A 23169-nucleotide genomic window follows, 5' to 3' on the forward strand; every position below is an offset into this window, starting at 1 on the left:
AGTCCAGTTCTGGACTGATTGCATTTGGAGAAACATTAAAGGTGATGTTACAGGAAAACACATAAGTGATTAATTGGTGAGTATTTTGTTCGTTTATGTTTCAAAACATGTGTAATTTATTAGTAATTGTAATAATTTATTTGTGTTAATACTTTGCTAGCAGTAATAAAACTTATTGGGAGTAGAAGAGTTCATTTACTTAAACTAATTAAGAAACATAAATCAATTAACACAAAATAAAGATGGCAAGGCAGATGATATGTTGTGACTGCAGAATGGGGACATCCTGCACAGCAGTGTGATCCAAGGCAAATATGTCTGCATTAAGTCTGCAGCTTGAGGAGCTTCATTCAGGTCAGTCATTGAGCTGGAGGCCGAGCTGCAGGCATTGATGCCCCAGGGAGGTGGAAAGTTACCTGGACACTTTGTTCCAGGAGGTGGTCACACCACTTAGAATAGGGTATTCTGGTTTGGTCAGTGGTCAGGGACAGGCGGGCGCGACTATTATTGAGGAAGCTAAGGGAATTAATTGGAAAGGTAGAAGTGGAGGTAACTCAGCCATTGTAATTGTCCAACAGGTTTGAGGTATGGAGGAAAGTGATGGCTGCAGGGTGAATGAGCAAACTGATCATGGCACCATGATACAGGAAACCATTCAAGTAGGAAGAGTTAGTAGGAATGTAGTAGTAGGAGGGTACAGTATAGCCAGGAGAATAGATAGTTCGCTGCAGCCAAGAATGCGAGTCCAGATGGCTGTGCTGCCTTGAGCGGTGCCAGGGTTTGGGACATCTTATCTGAGCTGGAAATTAACTTTCAGTGAGGGGAGGATCCAATTGTCGTAATCTACTTCGGCACCTACTACATAGGTAGAACGAGGAAAGAGGTTTTGCTGAGGAAGCATGAGCAGCTAAATTAGAATGCAGAACCTCAAAAGTAATAATGTCAGAAATACTAATTGAGCCATGAACAAATTGGTATGAGTAAATAAGATCAGAGAGGTAAATACTTGGGTCAAATATTGGTGTTGGAGAAATAGGTTTCAATTCATGGCACATTGCATCAGTGATGGGACAAGTGGGAGCTGTACCAATGGGATGGTTTTCATCTAACCCACATTGGGTTCAGATCTGACTGAATGTGCATCCGACAGACCCAACTAGCTGCTCAATGTAGACACAAAAATCCTGGCCAGGAGACTGGATAATTCTGTACCAGAGGTGGTGACAAAAGATCGGACAGACTTTGTCAGGATAGGCAGTTAATAGTGAACATCAGGCGCCCGCTGAACATGATAATGACACCCATCTGGAGAGAGAACACCAGGGGTGATCATCTCCCTGGGCCCAGAAAAGACCTTAGAAAAGTTGAGTGGCAGTACCTCATTGAGGTACTGGACCAGTTTGGGCTGGGAACAAGGTTCACTTCCTGGATGAGACTCCAGTACAACACTCCTATGGTGAGCAAACGGACCAACACCACCAGCTCCAAATACTTCCAGCTGCACAGGGGCACAAGGCATTTCTTCCATTGATTCCAATCCCCTTTTCATCCCGCTGTCCCCGCTTCTATTCACCCTAGCAATTGTGCTGCTGGCAAAAAACTCGCCTTCAGACTGGCAAAAAATTGCAAGGGGATCCAGAGTGGGGACAGAGAGCACAGCGATTCACTCTATGCAGATGACCGGCCCCTCTACCTCTCGGACTCGTAAGACAGCTTGGAAAAGATCATGAAGCTCCTGAAAGAGTTTGAGACCTTCTCGGGTTACTAACACAACCTGAGCAAAAGTGAAATCTTCCTGGGGAATCCGAAAGGTGAGGGGCAAAGCTGGTGGGGCTGCCTTTCAAGCAAGCCCAAAGCGAATTCTGCTACTTGCGGGTCCAAATTGTCCAAGACTGGGGCGCCCTCGCATTCTCCCAAGTGGAGAGGGTGCAGACAATCAAGATGAACGTGCTGTTCAGGTTCCTCTTCCTGTTTGGATCCATACCGATCTACATCCCCAAGGCCTTCTTCAACATGGTAGACAAATTGATCATGGCTTTCATCTTTGGGGGGTTGACGGGGGACCCAATGATCCCCAAAAGGGTCCTACAAAAAAAACAGTAGTAAGGGAGGCCTGGTCCTCCCAAACCTACAATACTACCACTGGGTGGCCACAGCAGAGAGTGAGGGGATGGGTGAAGGAACCAAAAGCAGAATGGGTACAAATGGAGGAGTTCCTGCATTGGGACGTCCCTCCGAGCCCTTGCTACAATACACACACACACCCCCCCCCCCCCCCCCCCCCCCCCCCACGCGCGCGCGCCAAACACTCTACGTGCCCAGTGGTCATAGCAACAGTTCAGACCTGGAACCAATTGAGATAATACTCCAGTCTGACTGAAATGCCCACCATGTCCCCTATCTGCAGCAACCACAGCTTTGCGCCAGCTACAATGGATGCCACCCTTATGAGTTGGAAACGGGATGGAGTGACACACAGATGGTGAGGGACTTCTACGCAGACAACAAACAAGAGTCTTAGAGGAACTGACGGAAAGGTAGAACTGCTCAACAGGGACAAACAGCGAAACTTAGGGGCTGGTTTAGCTCACTGGGCTAAATCGCTGGCTTTTAATGCAGACCAAGCAGGCCAGCAGCACGGTTCGATTCCCGTACCAGCCTCCCCAGACAGGCGCCGGAATGTGGCGACTAGGGGCTTTTCACAGTAACTTCATTGAAGCCTACTCGTGACAATAAGCGATTTTCATTTCATTTTCATTTTCACTTATAAGTCAAGAACTTCCTCTGCAAGGAGATAATACCATACCCACGGACACCAAGGGACTCAATGATAGAGGAACGGTTGGACGCAGGTGACTTAGTTGGGGGGAACTGCGGAGACGGGGGAAAAAATGGGAGGAAGAACTAGGGATGGAAAAGGGTGGGGGTTCTGGAGTGAACCATTGAACAGCCAACTCCACCTCCACATGTGCAATTGAAAGTGGTGCACAGAGCACACCTAACTAGAACCTGAATGAGCAGGTTCCTCTTGGAGGTGGAGGACAAATGTGAACGGTGCCAGGGAGGCCCGGCCAACCATGCCCACATGACCTGGGCTGCCCCAGACTTGTCGGGTTCTGGACAGCATTCTTTGAAGCAATGTCCAAGGTTGTGGGGGTGTGGATGAAGCCAAGCCTGAAAGTGGCAGCCTTTGTGGTATCAGACCAGCTGGAACTATGCATACGGAGGGGGGAGAGCTGACACCCTTACCTTTGCCTCCCTAATCGCCCAACGAAGAATCCTGCTTGGTTGGCATCACCCAAAAGTTACAGATTGGCTGTCAGAATTTTTCCACCTGGAGAAAATCAAATTTGCCATCCAGGGGTCGGAAGAGGGCTTCCACAAGACGTGGATGCCATTCACCAACTTGTTCCAGTACTTGTTTGAAGCCAACAGCCAATAGAGCTGAGGGGGGCTGCTCCTTAGGGGGACCACAAAAGAGCCAAAGAATAAGGAGAAGGTGGGATGGAGGGGTGGAAACCGAGGAAGCAGGTGACGGGGTGGCCGACAGCAAGGCAACAAAGAGAGGACCCATCAACAGTATCAAAAGGTGCCAGGTCAGAGACTGCTTCTCTCGCACATTTGATGCTGACAGGCTCACTGTCCACCTATCATCAGCAAATCAGGAGAGAAGCCATCAGTGATTGGAGACGTCCAAGAAGGGTCTTTCATTGGAACCACCTCTTTGTCCGGGATTTTGAAAACTGAAGCCAGGGGCTGCACAGAGGAGCTTTGCGGGCCACATTTGGCCCTGGGCCATACTTTGGACAAGCAGATCTAAAGAATATACTTTAACCTCCCTGTGCAGAAGGTTTTATTAATACTAAACTGAATTTGCTTGCCTGAGCTTGTTTTTGTTACCGTTCAGACACTATACTCACTTGGCAGCATCCTTTCGCAGTTGTTCATGTTTCATGAGAAGATTTTTTCTCTCCTGGAAAGCCTTGCGAACCATATAACCTTTGTAAACAGCCTGGACTTTGGAAGCAGCAATGTCTTGAATTGCGGCAATAGATAGTGCTCCATGCTCCAGCATGTATTGGATAACCTCCTGATGTTCCCCAAGCAAGGCATAATCGAGAGGAGTGAACCTGAAACACCAGAAAGAAAATGTTCAACAACACAATAAGGATCTTGTTTTCTAATCTGAGATTGAATAAAGAAGTAATATCCTAATTAGTTTTAAAACATTACATACAGCCACATTCATTAGCTCAACAACAGAAAGATGTAGTGGCATTGGAGGCAGTTCAGAGGAGGTTCACTAGGTTGATTCCAGAGTTGAGGGGTTTGTCCTATGAAGAGAGATTAAATAGTTTAGGCCTATACTCTTCAGAGTTTAGAAGAATGAGGGGAGATCAAATGGAGATGCACACAATGATAAAAGGTATGGATAAAGTAGATGTGGAATGGATGCTTCCTCTTGTGGGGCATTCTAAAACGAGAGGTCATAGTCTTAGGATAAAAGTTATCAAATTTAAAACGGAGTTGAGGAGAAACTACTTTTTCTGTGGAATTCACGACACTAGAGTGTGGTGGATGAAGGACAGTGATTAAATTTAAGGAAGAGTTAGATTGGTTTGTAATGGGTTGAAGGATTATGGAGTACAGGCAGGACAGTGGAGTTAAGGCCAGGATGAGATCAGCCATGATCGATTGGCGGAGGACTCGATGGACCAAATGGCCTAATTCTGCTCCTATATCTTATGAACAACATATTAAAGTAAATTACTGTGGATGCTAGAATCTGAAACAAAAACAGAAAATGCTGCAAAGTCTCAGCCGGCCTGACAGCATCTGTGGAGAGAAAACAGAGCTAACGTTTTGAGTCTGGATGAGTTGTATATTTTGGGTGGCACAGTACTGATACCTCACATCACCAGGGACTCGGGTTTGATTCCGACCTTCGGTGACTGTGTGGAGTTAGCACATTCTCCCAGTGTCTTCGTGGGTTTCCTCCGGGTGCTCTGGTTTCCTCCCAGGGAACAGTTGACCCTGGTGGGATGGGGGAGGGGAGATGGTGGTAAGGGAAAAATAAGATGAAAGCAGGATGAAAAGGGGATTGAAATCAATGGAAGAAATGAAATGATAGAAATGAAAATGAGGTGAAGATGGAGGTGAGAGTTCACAGTCTGAAGTTGTGGAATTCAAAAAAGTCTGGAAGGCTGTAACATGCCCAATTGGAAGATGAGGTGCTGATCCTCCAGTTTGCACTGGGCTTCACTGGGACATTGCAGCAGATCGAGGATGGTCATATGGACATGAGAGCAGAACGGTGTGTTGAAATAGCAAGTGAAGGGAAGGTCTGAAACCGGCTTGCGGAAGGACCAAAGATGTTCTGCAGCTAGAAAATGGAAGAAACTCTCCTCCATGATTTGGCGCCAAAAGCACGTACGTGCAAGGCCCCTGACGTCAAGTATACGTGCAAGGCTCATGACCTGTTCACTGTTGCCGTTTATGGTTGGAAGACTGCACATAACCTAATTTTGTTCTCACTTAAAAGCTGGTTGGGGGCCACCATTTTAAATTAAAATGCCAGTAGCGGCTGTTGGGCGCTTCCCCAGCGAACGGGACTACTGCAGGAACGCCACAACTGATTGCTCCACATCCCTCCCGACATCCGCCCACAACCTAGCCACGGGTTGCAAGCTGCACTTTGAAAAACCATTCTCCAGGGTAGAGAATTCCAAAGATTCACAACCTTTTGATGATGCAATTTCTCCTCATCTCAGTCCTACGTCAGACTGTGTTCCCATGTTTTAGACCCAACAATCTCTCAACTTCTACCCTATTGAGCACCTTCAGAATCTTGGATGTTTCTAGGAGACTCCCTCTCATTCTTCTAAGTTTCAAAGAATATAGGCCAAATTTACTCATCCCTCATTATGGGAGAATCCCCTAATTTCCAATTGCAAGTACATCCTTCCTTAAATACGGATACAGAAAAAAAGTGCATGGTATTCTATGCGTAGTCTCACTAAAACTGTACAAATGAAATGAAATGGCAAGCATCCAGAAGGTCATGGAATGAGTGCAATTTTGTCTACTGTATTCACTGCTTACAATGCAGTCTCCTCTACATTGGGGAGACTAAATGAAGACTGGTTGACTGATTTGCAGAACACTTCCGTTCAGTCCACAAGCATAACCCTGACCTTCTAGTCACTTTCCATTCCAATTCATCATCTTGCTCCCATGCTCATCTTTCTGTCCTTGGCCTGCTGCAGTTTTCCAGGGAAGCTCAACCCAAGCTTGAGGAATAGCACCTCATTATCTGATTAGGCACTTTACAGCCTTCTAGATTCAACACTTGAGTTCAACAATTTCAAATCATGAACTCCGTTCTCCATTTTGTACTTTGTCCCCACAGTTCCAGTCTATCTTGTTCTCATCTTTTGCTTTTAGACAGCACTGACCTTTATTCTGCTATTAATGCCTACTCTGGACCAATGCATTGTTTCTTTACTACCACCAATACCACTCACTTTGCCATTTGTTCCATGACATTTTTGTAATTTACCACCCTGTCCTCTAACTTATTCCTGACTTTTCCTTTGTCCCCATCTGGCCCTCCCCGCTTTTCCAAAAGCATAAAACCCAAAAATATATCGACCTATCTTTAGTTCCGAACAAGAATCATATTGTACATGAAACTCTAATTCTGGGAACTCCCTGCCGAGGCCGCACTTAGTCCTGTTTCCTGCAAAGGGGAGCTATGCTCGCCGAAAATCCTCAGTACAATAAGAGGTTGGGGCGCCGTTTTTAAATGGTACCCCGATCTCTCAACGCCACCCCTGAACTCCCCCAAATCCCCAACTCACCTATAAGGGGTCCTAGTACTCCCCTCCCCCACATACCTCACATGAGCAGGGCACCCCCAGGCTCGATCTCCAGTGTGGGACGAATGCCATACCTGGCACTGCCAGGTTGCCAGGCCTGCAGTGCCAATGTGATAGGCTGGCACTAGCAGTGCCAACCTTCCTTGAAGACAACAACATGGGGGCCTCGATCCTCTGGGAGACCTCCACATGCCATTCCGTCTGGTCCCTGTTTGTGGGGATCAGCACTGAGTGGTTTTGCCCGAGTCTCTGAAATGAAGGGGTTATGTTCCAGGGCCTGGGTTGATCAGGCGAGCGCATATCAGAATGAGACTAGCTGTCTCGCTCTGATATGCAGCTTTGCCAGATGGGTGGGATTCAGATTGTGACATCTCGCAAGGCTTGGAAGATGGATCCACCGGCATTTACCGACTGTGCCGTGCCACCTTTCGCGTGCAACGCGGCCAGAACATTGTGCCCTCTATTTCTCTCTCCACAGATGCTGCCAGACCTACTTCATTTTTCCAGCACTTTCTGCTTTGTTTTCCTGTATCCACAGTATTTTGTTCTTATTTTAGTGTGAATCTTTGTCATTCTCTTCTTCAGGTGGTTGTGAATAATCCATCATTTAATATATTTAAAGCTGGAATAGACAAACTTTTGGTCACTCAGGGAATTAAGGACTATGAGAATTGCGGGCGGGAGGGAGTGAAGTTGAAGCTCATGATCAGCCACAATCGTATTGAATGATGGGGCAGGCTCAATGGATCATTTAGTCTACTTTTGCTCCTGTTTCTTGTGTTCCTCTAGTCTCTCAGGGAATCAAGAGAGTGATGAGTAGGTGGAAACTGGAGTTGAGGTAGATCATCCATTATTGTGTTGAACAATGGAGCAGGCTCAAGGGGGCAAATGGTGTACCCCACTCCCATTTCTTACGTTCTTATATTCTTACAATATAGCTATTATCGCCAACAGAAAATCGTGCACTTCAGTGAGTTTAAGGTAAAGGAATCATGTTTCTTTCTTTAAAATACATGTTTAGTTGACAGGTTTTTAACAAGTACACCATTACCGTTAGGATTTACGCCGCCTTTAAAGCCACACCAAATCAAGCCACATTCACAGCAGACTTCAAAACAGTTTGACGCAATAACGGTTGCTTGAGTTGTGACAGGTAAGAATAAACTGTCTGGACAATTCTTTCATTACTGTGGAATGACTGACTTAAAACAAAACTGTGTCTGTATCATTGTAGACAGATGGACCAAAATACATCACAATTTAAAGAAAAAAACACTAAATTATCAAAGCCATAATAAAAAACTGACAATGACTCCAACTCTGATAACAGGTTGATAGCACATATACTTAATTGATGACAGCTTTGATAGCATTCAGGTTTTCTAATTTCAGTAAATATGATCTTAATTAACTATATGTTGTTTAACAACATTAACAGGAAAACTTTGTTTTTTTCTTTAAGATGAAGGTAAATGCAGTATATCAGCTCCAGAGTAACATAAGTATGGCACCACACCATGGCTGTAATAACTTACCACCTACATTGCAGCTTTGAATTGGTGATTCAAGATCAGTTTTACCAGAGAGCTTTGTCAGACCTTTCAATCTAGTGGGCAGGTTAGCAGTAGAGATTTTCTGAACATTTAATGGTGGCAGAAGAAATTTGACTCAGATCCATCTGTACTATGTTAGTGTCAAGTACGATTTGGCAGGTTTCTAAAATCAAACTACAGTGGTCTTATTGAAAAGTAGCCTTTGTTTAATTAAAAAAGAATAGGTTTCAAGCCTAATTTTTCGGTGCTTTACTTGGTAGTGAGTCGGGTACTCTCTGATCTGACATAGGTGGAGATAACTCTCTGGATAGCGTAAACTCTTAAGTTACCCAAACTGTAAAAATATAGGAAGTGGTTTTCCACATGGATCAATGTTGGCAGCACTGTTTGTTACTATTTACATTAAAAAAAATGAATTTAGAGTATCCAATTCATTTTGTTTTCCAATTAAGGGGCAATTTAGTGTGGCCAATCCACCTAGCCATCTTTGGGTGTGGGGGCGAAACCCACGTAAACTCGGGTGAATGTGCAAACTCCACGTGGACAGTGACCCAGAGCCGGGATCGAACCTGGGACCTCGGCGCCGTGAGGCAGCAGGGCTAACCCACCGCGCCGCCTTATTACTATTTACATAAATGATTTAGACTTGGGAATCAGAATGACAATATCAAAATTTGCAGACAATGTTCGGAAAAGTTAATGCAGAGATAGACTCTACAAAAGACAGAGGCTTGTTGAGGTTTGTAGTCAACCAGACCCCTTACATCTGGCTGAAGATGTGCAGGTTAGGTGGATTGGCCATGCCAAAATGCCCTTAGCGTCCAAAAAAGGTTTATTGGGGTTACTGGGATAGGATGGAGGTATGGGCTTAAGTAGGATGCTCTTTCCAAGGGCCAGTGCAGACTCAATGGACGAATGGCCTCCTGCACTGTAAAGTCTATGATTCTATGATTTGTCGCTATAAAGTAAGATGATAATTAATGTGCTACTTACTTCTTAATCACATATTTCCAGTGCAGCCCATAATCATAGAATTTATAGTGCAGAAGGAGGCCATTCAGCCCATTGAGACCGCACCGGCCCTTGAAAAGAACAACCTACTTAAGCCCCACGCCTCCACCCTACCCCCGTTATCCCCGTAACCCAATAACGCTACCGAACCTTTTTTTTGGACACTAAGGGCAATTTAGAATGGCCAATCCACCTAACCTGCACATCTTTGGACTGTGGGAGGAATCCAGAGCACACATGGGGAGAACGTACAGACTCCACACAGACAGTGACCCAAGGTGGGACTCGAACCTGGGACCCTGGAACTGTGACGCAACTGTGCTAACCACCGTGCTACCATTACAGCACCCACTGGGAAGTACAATTCCGAACTATGAACAAACCATTGACCATTTGCACACTCTCTTTCACTGTGCTATGGTTGAGTTTTTCTTGCAGCTGAAGATGGCTGGCATGAAGCAGTAAACCACGTCCGGGCATCTAGCCTGAGGCACATTCAGGCTTTTTTCAATGGGGCCTGCAGCTGTGGATGCAGAGGTTAGACTTGGTCTGAGCTATGCTCCAGCAGTTTTTCTCCTTCTAAAAATGCAGGTACCAAGGTAAAAATGGGTGCAGACGAAATGGCTCAGGTGTTATTGCATTTATTAGCTTTTCATAAAACTCTTCCACATCAAAATTGTGCAGCATGTTTGGAACTGCCAAAAAAAAATAGCATCCTTGTCACTTTGAATGCTGTGATTTAAATTGCAGCAGCAAGTATAATAAAGAAAATTAGTGGCAGGCAAAAAATACCAAAAATGCAAAATGGCTATCTTATCAGCAAAACGATCAATACAAGAAGAAATTTGCAATTGGTCAAAAAAAGAAATATTTCCTTTATAAGATGCCTACTAGGACCAACGCCCATTTTATGTGCATGTGAGCTCGAATGTATGAGATGATCTATGACTTAAGCACTCAAGGGCTCAGCCTGCTGAGAGTCAAGCATGGAGGGGAGCTCATTAAGAACAGAAAGGTAGTCAGTGTTTGCTGGAGAGAACATTTTGCAGAACTCCTCAACCAAAAATCGGTCTTTGACTTTAACGGCCTCAACTCTATTCCTGGCCCAGCTCAGTCTCGAGTCCCGAGGGAAGTTGAAAAAAATCATTCAATGGTTGAAAAACAATAAAATGACTGGAACAGATGGAATCCCAGTCAAAATTCTGAAGTACAGCAGGGATACACAACTGGCACAACTGTACAACCTCACATCCCCCATGTGGGAAGCGTGACACATGCCAACACATCTCAGAGATACTGTGGTTGTGACTACATTAAAGAATGGAAACAAGTCGGATTACGGTAACTACAGAGAAGTCTCCCTGCTATCTGCCACAGGGAAGATCACTGTAAGAATCTTCTTCCAGTGTCCAAAGTACTCTTTCCAGAGTCGCAGTGTGGATTTTTATCACACTGAGAAGTATCATGGACATGATCTTTACCCAAGAAAATGCAAGGGGCAGCACCTACCACTCACTGTTAATAGCCTTTTTCATCCTCACAAAAGTCTTTGACTCTGTCAATCGTAAAGGCTTATGGAGCATCCTCCACAAATTTGGCTGCACTCAAAAAATTGTCATTGTCCTCAGCCTACTCCATAATGATATGCAAGTTGTGATCCTCATCAATGGAACCACCACAGATCAAAAAAGTTAGGTAATTTCACCAATCCTCTGTTAGCTTCCTCACTGAAATACTGAACCTTACCTCCAACAAAGTGCCAACATGCGTGGAGATAATTTGCAGACTAGATGGGAAACTATTTAACCTACGCACCATCAATCCAAAACCAAAATAACTGCAATTTAACGGAGCTCCAGTATGGAGATGGTGCTCGTGTGTCACTCACGAAGAAACTAAACTCCAATTCATTGTCGATTCCTTTTCCGAAATATATGAAAAATTGGGCCCTTAACTAAACAATCGGAAAATTGAGGTTCTGGTCCAATCATCTCCCAAAGCAGAACCCCCCCCCCCCCCCCCCCCCCCCACACCTCATCAACACCTCCCCCCTCACATCTATCAAGTAAGTTCAAAGGGGGATACTGGAAAATATGAACCATTTCCCATATTTGTGGAGCCGCTGCTCGATGAAGACAGACATAGACAACAAAATTCAGTGGCAAAGGCAGTGGCATAGTGGTATTGTCGCTGGTCTAGTAATCCAGTAATACTCTGGGGGCCCGGTTTCTAACGCCACCATGGCAAATGTTGAATTTTGAATTCAATAAAATTCTGGAATTATAAGTCTAAGTATGACCATTAGACCATTGTCGATTGTGGTAAAAACCCACCTGGTTCACTAATGTCCTCCTTACCGGGTGTGGCCTACATGTGACTCAGGGATGGGCAATAAATGCGGGCCAGCCAGCAAGCCCACAGCCCATGAATGAATGAACAAGTTCAACCTTAAGACGACTAAAGAAAAGAGTATTTGAGGACCAGGATTGAAACCCACGGCCAAGTCATTGTTTACTGAGCAGCAGTGATCCCAGCACCCTTATGTGCTTTAGAGACTTGGACAATTTACAGCAGGCATCTCAAAGCACTGGAGTATATTATCAGATTCTACAAATCTTAAGGCAAGAAAGGTAGTCCAACAGCAGATTCCACCCCCCAGCCAACATGGCCACCAAAAGGTGCTAATAACTCAAAACCAGCTCTCCTGGGCAGGGCATGTCATTTATTTGCCTGATACCAGACTCGGGAAGTAATTGCTCCACTCAGAACTCAGTAACGGCAGGAGATTCCAGGAGGACAGTGGAGACACTTTAGGGATGCCCCCAAAACACCTGAACAGTTCAAGCATGTCTGCCGATTCATGGAAGTCCATGGCTTGTGACCAACCAAAATGGAGAAGTTTCATTCGGGAAGGCATCAAACTCATCGAGAGAGTTTGTTGCAAACACAGAGGTGAAGTTGAAGCATCGGAGAGAATAAACAAACCTCCTCACAAATTATCTGCCCAATCCTTCAAGAACCACCTGCCCCACATGTGTCAGAGTCGGCAGATTGTGTAATGGACTTATCAGGCATCTCAGAACATATCAAAGCCGAGAGGAAGCAAATCATCGTCGATCCCGTAAATGGATGGAATGCTGTGGGTTAAAAATTAAATTAGGTATCCCTCATAGCCTTCTAATTATTTACTTTGGATAATGTCAATACACAGCTGACTGAAAGTATCATATAGCCAAAGAGATGATGAGAAAAAGGTAGAAAATGTAGGGAACAGAAGAAAATATAAACATTTTAGAAGTATGTGCACTACAGACTAGATAATACATGATAGTACAATAAACATTGTTACGTTATTGCTAATGTTTCTATTTCTATGACCGCTGGTTGTTGACAAACCAGTCAGATAAATGGCCTCCTTCCTTGGGCAATAATCCTAGAGGGGAGGCGAGAAATCTTTTTCACTCAAATAGCTATTGGGATCTGGAACACCTTAGCTGAAAAGGTAGTCAAAGCTGTTTCTATAAATAATTTTAAAAGGATAAAGTTGAACAGGTTCTTCGAGATGAGGAATTTACAGGGTTATGGACAATAAGTGGGAATGTTGGACTAAGAATGGCAGTGCCAACACTGGACCAAATGATGTTCTGTCCAATATTTATTCCTCAACCAATGTCATTAAAACAGATGATCAGGTCATTATCTCATTGCTATATGTGAGATTTGCTGTACATAAATTGGCTGCCATTATTAGAACAGTAAGTCTACTTTAAAGATTGGCTAAAAGTTTTGGGACTTCGAGGTTATGGAAGGTGCAGTATAAATGCAACTCCTTTCCTCCTCACTTTCCAAAATGCTTGTATCTTACACTGCTCTGTTTTCCCATACAAAAGATAAACACGAAAGCTGTTGGAATTGCTCATCACTTGTTAGCACCTTGGTATTTAAATAAAACCTGGTAGGTTTCTATTATTTCTTTTTGAAAATATTTTTATTGGTGTTTCAAGTAACAGTTACTGAACACAAGACAAAAGAAAAAGGAGTTGGGTAGCACCCGTAGAGTATCATACAACGATAAAGAAGAAAACTATATATAGGTTTGAACAAACAGCCTCGACCCCCTCGCTGTCACCAAAGTCATGACTGGAGTTATAACGCTGGATAATATTTACACTTTTACATCAGTGTTTGATTTTTAGAACTACCTATCTCAATGCTATTACAAATATATCTATATTAAATATCACATTGCATGGACCCCCAACAATAAATGTATCCCTATTAGATTGGAGTTCTGCATACAATATATAAATAAGATAGTGTGGTGTTACTCCATGAAATGTTCAATAAATAAAATCTTCTGACGAGAATTCTACTGAGTCTTTATTGCACGTGAATTGAACATGCTTTATTTGGCACACATTAACACATGTCCCACTGCCTCGTCATGTTATTTACACTAATTAAGAAACAATCAGCAGATAGCTGTCCAGCCAAAGCAGCCAAGTGAGATTGGCAGAATGCTACTTACAGATGCAGAAATGCTTAGTTGTCATTAATAGAATAGGTGCAAACATGACTTTGATATCCTGCTTAAGGGGACAGTACTAATAAAGTCAGATTCCAGAACATGGTGATGAATGTGGGAAACAGGAGATATGCAAATTTTATAGGCAGTTTGACAAGTTTATTAGTAGCCAAGTCCAAAATTTGAAACTAGACCAAAACCAAGGGAAAATAAAATTAATACAAAACTGTTTTCAATGAGAAATATACAGTGTAATAAAATTGGATTTTAAAAATTTTAATTCATTTTTACAGGATGCGGCTAGGCCAGCTTCCCTAATTCCTAATTACCCTGGAGATGGTGATCGTGAGCTGCCTCTTGAACCGCTGCAGTCCATGTGGTGTAGGTACACCCACTGAGCTATTGGGGGGGGGGGGGGGGGGGCTGTTGTTCAAGGATTTTGACCCAGCAACAGTGAAGGAATGGCAATATATTTCCAGGTCAGGATGGTGAGTAACGTGGAGGGAAATTTCCAGGTGGTAGTGTTCCCAGGTATCTTCTGCCTTTGTCCTTCTAGATAGTAGTGGTTGTGGGTTTGAAAGGTGCTGCCTAAGGAGCCTTGGTGAGTTCCTGCAGTGCATCTTGTAGATACACACTGCTGCTACTGTGCATCGTTGGTGGACGGAGTGAATGTTTGTGGAATGGGTGCCAATCAAGCAGGAGACGATGAGCATTTGGAGTCGTCCACATAGTGCAAATGCTGGATATGCAATGGGATGCGAGTGGAGATCTGGCAGAGATACACGAGGGTCTGTGTGCCATGGTTTTTGTCATGGGGGAGTCCTTGTGAAGCATGAGCGCTGCGGTGGCCCTGAGCTCCGAGCACATAGTTTCCTCTATAGAGAGAGTGGCGAATCTCATGGAGAGGCAGCTCCATAAGAGCAATGACGCATCTCTGGGGTTATGCACGGACCTGCAAGCCCTCACACAGGCACTGACTTCAGGAAGTCAATGCCTGGATGGAAAGAAGGGGTGCCAATTAGTGTCACCGATGGTTGGCCATCCTTCATTGGTGAGTAGGGAGGTGAGGATTCGCGTCAAAATAACGGACGAGCTAGCCTCCATTTCTGTGGACTTCTCTCACGGAGCCCTGGGCGAGGGCATGAGCACCTCTTTCTCTTTTCCAGTCTCCACTCCATCCCAGGAGTACCTGGCTTCTGAGGGTTGCCTGGTAATGTCGTCCAGTGAACTGTCCCAGTAAGGCCCGCTGAGGCACCGCTGATCAGGGGACAATAACCAAGCTCATTTGTCCCAACAGGGCAACGAGAGCAGCTGAATCAGCGTGTCCCTGCTATCCCTGACCCAGTGGAGGATCTGCATTGCATCCTCGTCATCCGTGCCCTCTGGTTGCCCTGCATCACCATCAGAGACCTCGTCTGTATCCATGTCGGTGGCTGGAGCCTCTTCATCATCATCCTCCTCCTCAAGAAGCTCTCCTCTAGAGAGCCAGGTTGTGGAGACGACCACAATGAGCTATACGGTCTTGGGCAGGTATTGCATGGTCACCTGGATCACTCGAGGCATCTGAACCATACCTTTAGAAGCCCAATGGTCCTTTCCACCACCGTCCTCATGAATACTTAGCAGTTGTATCTTTCCCCAGTGTCTGTCCTTGGGCATCTGAAATGCGTCATCAACCACCTTTCCAGCAGATAAGTCTGGTTGCCGATCAACAGCCATTTAGATGATATGGAGCTGTGAAGAGCCTGGGCAAGTGATGAATAACGTGCGCATCATAAGCACTGCCCGGGCACTGTGCATACACCGGCAGGATCTCGGTTCTGTGGTCACACACAATCTGAATGTTCATCAAATGAAAGGCCTTCCTGTTACCAAAGGCACCCGGTTGGCCAGCTGACGCCGGGGGAGGGGGGCTGGTCTGTCCTGAAATGGATGAATCTGCTCACAATCCTGAAAAGTGTGTTAATGACCAGCTTGACACAGCTATGTGCAATAAACTGTGAGACTCCAAAGAGATCACCAACAATGCCCTGGAAGGTTCGGGAGGCATAGAAATATACTGCCACTGTGACCTTGAGGGCCACAGGCATTTGGTGTCCCCCCACACAATGGGAGGCTACCTCAGGTGAATTATGAGGCAAATGCTCGCCACTGCTGTCCTGGAGAGCCAGAGCCTCCTGAAGCACAGGACCTTGGTCAGGTTAAGGGAGTTTGCAGCAGCTCAGTGACGCAACGGTTACCACTGCTGCCTCACAGCACCGAGGACCCGGGTTCAATCCTGGCCCCGGGTCACTGTCTGTGTGGAGTTTGCACATTCTCTCCATGTCTGTGTGGGTCTCAGGCCCACAAACCCCAAAGATGTGCAGGGTGGGTAGATTGGCCACACTAAAGTGTCCCTTAATTTGAAAAAAAAGAGTTGGTATTCTAAATTTTCAAAAAAAGGTTAAGGGACTTTGATTGCTGTCTGTACATCCTGGCAGCTGCGTGGTGGCATCTTCTCCACAGGCAGTTTCCTTGCCTCTTTGATGGCCCTGATCATCCTCTGTGTGGACCCCTGCCCGAGGGGCATGCCTGCAACCACCTGACCTCCTCAATCCTTGTACCTACTCCCCTGCCGAACTCAGAGGAGGTTTCCCCTGATGAATATACAATTGCAGGACGACGAATGATGTTCACCAGTGGACGAAGGGTGAAACCTCTGGTGCCAGCCAACAGGAATCTTGTATGAGCTCCACACTCTGATACAAATCACTATCAGCTCTCCAGAACACCACCTCACCTCTACAAATGCCTAACTCCTAGCCTTTATCCTGCACTTGCATTAAAAAAAACTCAATTCCGTTTGGGCCGCCTATCCAGTTTGCCCTTACGATAAGTTTAAAATCGCATGGGCAGTGTAAAATTCTGGTAGATTGTTATTTAATCCCTTAATCAGCTCTTTAATTGCTGGCGGGCACACACCCTAATCTGTGCCTGTACCCGCTGAACGAATTGGGATGGACGCCTGACGTCACCACATACTATTTCACGGTCTTCCAGGTCGGGTGGGCATCAGCCTCCCGGAGGAAGCAAAATTCTACCCCCAGAATCTGGAATTCCCTCCCTAAATCTGTCCACCTCAATTTCGCTCTCTACTTTTAAGACAGTTCTTAAAACATATCTATTTGATGAAGCTTTTAGTCCCCAGTCTTATTATTGCCTTCTTTGATTTGATGCATATTTTTGTCTTATTTCCACCTGTTAAGCAACTCAAAATATTTTCCCACGCTAAAGGTGTCACATAAATGCTGTTGTGATGCAAAAAGGTATTTATAAAATAAGTGCTTCGCATTGGATGGCAACCTTTTTTGATTTTCTTTCAAGGAATTAGATAGAAACATGGATGTTACCAAAAATATACAGAGGTATCAAAGCTAAAGAAGGTATTCTTAAAACCCGAAGAAGTTGAACTCACCTATGAGGGAAGTACAAAATATGGGATTTAAAAATCAAGAATTCGAATGGTAGAGAAAGCATTAGCAGCCCCATATATCTTTCCCAAATGAGACACTTTGACCAATATCAAAAATGCACCTTTGACCAGCCCAGTGTGACATTTCCATTTCCTGTCTATGGCATCTCTGAAACATCATGTCAACTAACATAAATTTATCAGTAACTTTATTCTGTGGACTTGCACCAACTTGAGGTAAAAAATACCTCAAATGACACCATCAACCCTATATGTGGCCAGTATAAATCGGATTTAAATCCATTGAAAATGGATAGGCTGAACTAATTACCTCCCAAAGGAAAAGGAGTATTTATTTAACCCTCAGTTGAAAATGCCAACACTTACGCATCTGTAAGTTTTTATTTACGAGTTCCAATAATCTGAAAACCAAGCCAAATTGAGTGAGAGCTTTCATACAGTACCTCTCTTCATAGGTCTCCATGTGATTAGGAAAGGCATTATAGCCCAACAGAAGTTTGACGGCATCCAGGTAACCGTTGTTGCAGGACCAATGTAGTGCTGTCCGTCCCTGTAACACAATTTCTGCAGAGTAAGCACTGTTTTGAACTGGAAAATGAAAAACAACTTTCTTCATAAATATACAGTAAGTAATCTTATTGCTTCTTACTGGTGGCCATGTGGTAACCTAAGTTTGAATCATCTGTTTAGATGTAATATTTTCTTGGTTGCATCTGGATGATGCTCATTTTCCAGGGGCAGGGAAGAGGAAGTATGAGTGCAAACCTGTTACATTGCCATCACTCTGGGACATTGCACTGGGACTTGGGGTATCCTCCACAAAATCATGTAGCTGGGCCTCCACTAGAAGCAGGCTCATCGTAGAAAGTCAGGCCCATTGTAGAAAGTCAGAAAGGAGTTCTCAGCAACCCTCTCACCTTATTTCCCTGTACATGTGGGCAGCCTACCTGGAGCTTGCATCAAGACCCTCCTGTTGCTCGCACTCAGAACCACAACTGCTTCTGTTTTTGCACTAGTTGCCACTGCAATTCCAATATAACAATAATAATCTTTATTGTCAAAAGTAGGCTTACATTAACACTACAAATGAAGTTACTGTGAAAAGCCCCGAGTCGCCACTTTCCGGCGCCTGTTTGGGTACACAGAGAGATAATTCAGAACATCCAAATTGCCTAACAGCACGTCTTTTGGGACTTGTGGGAGAAAACTGGAGCACCCGGAGGAAACCCACGCAGACACAGGGAGAACTTGCAGACTCCACACAGACAGTCACCCAAGCCAGGAATTGAACCTGGAACCCTGGCGCTGCGAAGCAACAGCGCTAACCACTGTGCTACCATCATAACATCAAATTCCCACGGGGTAGCATTCGGGATTGTGGGCAGTGGAAGTAGTTTATAGGCCCCCTAACAGTAGATATAATTTTTAATAATATATCTTTATTCAGGACATGTTCATTTTATATACAAAACACATTACATCCATTCATATACATTTCTCACTATAAAATTCCACCATATCACCCCACATGCCTCACTTTATAACTGTAATACAAAATAAAACAAAACAATAACCCCCCCCCACCCCAAGCTGATGTCTACCAACTCTTGATGAAGGAGATGAACCGCTTCCAACTCGAGTAGAACCCCACCTCCGAGCTCGGGGCCACCTTCACCCCTAAGATCTCTGACATTGCCCCTGAAAAGGACTCCCAAAACCCTGCCAATTTCAGGCAGGACCAAAACGTGTGTGTGTGGTTTGCCGGCCCCCTTAGACACCGCTTGCATCCATCCTCCACCTCCGGAAAAAATCCACTCATAAGCACTCTCCGCACCACTTTAAATTGAATTAAATTCAATCTTGCACATGAGATGGTTGAGTTCATCCTACACAAGGCCTCACTCCAGATCATCCCCCTGAAATATACCACCCAGCTTCTCCCCCATTTCCTCTTTATCTCCTCCTTCGAGGCCCTCTTCCTCTCTATTAACTACCCACACATATCAAAGACCTTACCCTCTCCTATCTCATCCTCAGACAGAATCTTTTATAGCAACAAAGGGTAACTAGTAACTACAGAAACATGGCCAATTCCACCCTCACAAAATTTCTAATCTGCAAGTACCAGAACCCGTTCCCCCTCGGCAACTGAAATTTCTCTATTAGCGCCCCCAACTCTGCAAATGTCTCTAAACCTCTCTGTCATAATAATCGCTTATTGTCACAAGTAGGCTTTAATGAAGTTAACTGTGAAAAGCCCCTAGTCGCCACATTCCGGCGCTTGTTCAGGGAGGCCAGTACGGGAATTGAACTTGCACTGCTGGCATTGTTCTGCAATGCAAGCGAGCTATTTAGCCCACTGTGCTAAACCAATCCCTTCTTGTTCCCAAACCCTGTACGTTGAATCTAACCCTGCTGGAATAAATCTACGATTCCCACAAAGCAGTAAAAACAGCGACAGACCCTCTAGCTTAAAATGTTGCCTAAACTTATTCCAAACCTAAACAAAGCAATCATCTCTGGACTCAGAGTATTTAGCCAGTGAGAACGAAGTGGAGTCATCACCACAGTCCTTGAACTTGTCCCCATAAACGAAGCCTCCACCACCCGCCCCAAACCGAACCTTCCTCCATGACTCGCCCTGCCAGCGATAGTGGAAGGTTATCCCACCTCGGGCGGCATGGTGACTAGCACTGCTGCCTGCAGCGCTGAGGACCCAGGTTCAATCCCTATCCCAGGGGACTTTGACAAAAGGTTGTGATGACACTGGCCCCACACCTACAGGAGATGTTCTCAGACTGGCTGGCGAGGGGCACTCTGCCGCCTAAACGAGCACAAGCCTCAATCTTGCTGATACCGATAAAAGACAAAGACCCAACAGAATGCGGGTCCTACAGAATCATTTCGCTGCTAAACGGTAGATGCAAAAATACTGGCCAAGGTCCTAGCCAGGAGACTGGAGAACTGCGTACCAGAGGTGGTAGCAGAATGCCCAGCGAGCTTTGTCAAGGGTCGGCAGCTAACATCGAACATCAAGCGCTTGCTGAACATGATCATGACCCCATCCGGGGAGAGAGCACCTGAGGTGATCTTCTCCTGGGATGAAGAAAAGGCCTTCGACAAAGTCGAATGGAAGTACTTCAGAGAGGTACTGGAGCGGTTCGGGCTTGGAGCTGGGTTCACCGCCTTGGTGAAACTGCTGTATAACACTTCCATAGCGAGCGTACGGACAAATACCAACAGCTCTAAGTACTTCAAACTGCCCGGGGCACAAGGCAGGGATGTCTGTAGTCCCTGCTGCTGTTCGCCCTGAATATACTCAGGTCGAAAACCAGAATTTTCCAGCCCTTCACACGGGCAGGCTCCTCCGGGATCTTCCAGTCCCACTGATATCTACGCAATTTTGTGTGCCTTGCCCGTCCCGCCACTGGGGAACCCTCCGTGGGGGGTGGCCTAGAGTGGGACCGGAAGATCTCGCTGGCAGGAAGGGCTGGAAAATCCCACCCTATGTCGAAGCGAATTATCGATATGTCTCCTTAATGATTGGTATTCATACAATTGTCCTGATGAGTGCAAGATGAAAAGTCTTTTCATCAATGGCAAATGTCTTTTTCAGCAATACTCAATTTCTGTACTACCAAACAACAATTATTATTTATTGTGCACTTCCTCATTTTATTTGCTCTCTCCAAGTGCATTACCTCACATTTCTCCATATTCAATTCCATTTACCACATTTTTGCCCACCTGACCAGTCCACTGGAAGTAGCCTTCCAGCCACAAAGGCACTCGTCAACTACTGAGCTAATTTTGGAATTCTATCACTTTCTCTTGAATCCTATGGGCTTTCATTTTTCTAAATTATCTGATTTGGGTCCTTTGTCAAAAGCTTTGCTAAAATCTATCTAGATTCCATCAAATGCATTATCCTCATTGACCCTCTCTTTTACTTCAAAAATGTAATCAAGTTAGTCAGGCACAATCTTGCCTTTACAAATCCATGCTGGTTGTCCATGTTTTTCTAAATTAATTTTAACATTGCCACTTGAATTTTTTCCAATTATCTTCGACAACTGAGGTAAGACTGACTGGCCTGTAATTACTTGGTCTATAACTTTGTCCCTTTTTAAACATTATCAGTCCTCCATCACCATGCCTTTAGCAAGAGAGGATTGAAAAAGGATTATCAGAGCCGCCAATATTTCCTTCCTTGCTTCCCTTAATAGACTGTGATACATTTCATCTGGACCGAGTTGTTTGCCTACTTTCAAAGATATTTAATATTTCCTCTGACACTGTGTTTATCCCCTCCAATATGCCACACTTTTCCTTCTTAATTATAATTCTTCATTGCCCTCTTCTTTTGTGAAGACAGAGGCAAAGTATTCATTAAGAACAATGTCCACATCGTCCACGCATAGGTTACATTTTGGTTTCTAAAAAGCCCAACTCTTTCCTTTGAAGTTTTTTTGTTTATATGTATTTCATAGAATCTTAGAATTTACAGTGCATAAGGAGGCTATTCGGCCCAAGGAGTCTGCATTGGCCCTTGGAAAGAGCCCCCCCCCACCCAAGCCCACACCTCCACCCTACCCCTGTAACCCAGTAACCCCACCCAACCTTTTGTTTGGACACTAAGGGGCAATTTAGGATGGCCAATGCACCTAACCTGCACATCTTTGAACTGTGGGAGGAGACACGCAGACACGTGGAGAATGTGCAGACTCAACACAGACAGTGACCCAAGCCGGGAATCGTACCTGGGACCCTAGAGCTGTGAAGCAACTGTACTAACCACTGCGCTACCATGCTGCCCATATTTATTAAACATCTTTGGGTTTTCCTTGATAACATTCAGCCCATTCAGTCAGTACTGGCTCTTTCAAAGAGCAATCTCACTTTCTCGCTTTTCCTTATATCCCTTCAATTTTTTCTCTTATAAGTATTTATTCAATTCATTAAAAAAGCTACTATTTAATCTTTCTACCATCGTATCAGTGCATTCCAAATTCTAATAACTTGTTGTATAATGCAAATCTAAGATTCACTCTTCAATGATGAATCAATAACTTATGCTTTCTTCATACAGATGCTTGCATATTTCAAGCACTTTGTAATAGCTGCTGGGATTTTAAAACTGTCCTTCCCCTTCAGCCCAGCCACGGTCAATGACGATGTTACAAAGGTATGAAGTTTTCTTAGTATTAATAAAGTGGCAATGATGGAAACTTTTAAAAAATTCATTCATTGGAAGTGGGCGTTGCTGGCTGGGCCATCATTTATTGCCCACCCTTGAGGGCATTTAGAGTCAATCACACTGCTGTGTGGATCTGGAGCCACATGTAGACCAGAACAAGTAAGGGTGACAGATTTCCTTCCCTAAAGGACATTAGAAAACTAGATGGGTTTTTACGACAAAGAATAATGGCTTCATGGTCACCTTTATACTTTTAATTCCAGATTTTTATTGAATTCAAATTTAACCATCTGCAATGGCAGGATTCGAACCTCGGTCCCCAGAGCATTATCCTGGGTCTCTGGATTGCCACTCCAGCGGCAATACCACTACTACACTGCCGCTATGTCCCCCTATGGAGTCACTACATCATTGCCACTTCATGTAAATACATCTCTATGTTGCAGAGTGGTGCTTCCAGTGGTGACTGGATATTACAGTGAAAAACTGGGTGAATAAAATTACTGGATGTCTGCTATTAGAGATTGCCTATC

General features: G+C 44.7%; 1 protein-coding gene across 15 annotated transcripts in view; it reads right to left on the reverse strand.

Annotated features, from left to right (window-relative positions):
* invs (inversin) overlaps positions 1 to 23169 on the reverse strand; it is a 433677-nt gene that overhangs the window by 161680 nt on the left and 248828 nt on the right. For all 15 annotated transcript variants that reach the window (XM_038797635.1, XM_038797640.1, XM_038797627.1 and 12 more), the window contains 2 exons: positions 17883 to 17989; positions 3921 to 4130 (listed from right to left, as the gene is read on the reverse strand). In XM_038797635.1, the coding sequence (XP_038653563.1) occupies positions 3921 to 4130; positions 17883 to 17989 (317 nt within the window). The remainder of the gene's footprint in view (positions 1 to 3920; positions 4131 to 17882; positions 17990 to 23169) is intronic.

This window comes from Scyliorhinus canicula, chromosome 5, assembly GCF_902713615.1.
Source record: "Scyliorhinus canicula chromosome 5, sScyCan1.1, whole genome shotgun sequence".
NCBI lineage: Eukaryota > Metazoa > Chordata > Chondrichthyes > Carcharhiniformes > Scyliorhinidae > Scyliorhinus > Scyliorhinus canicula.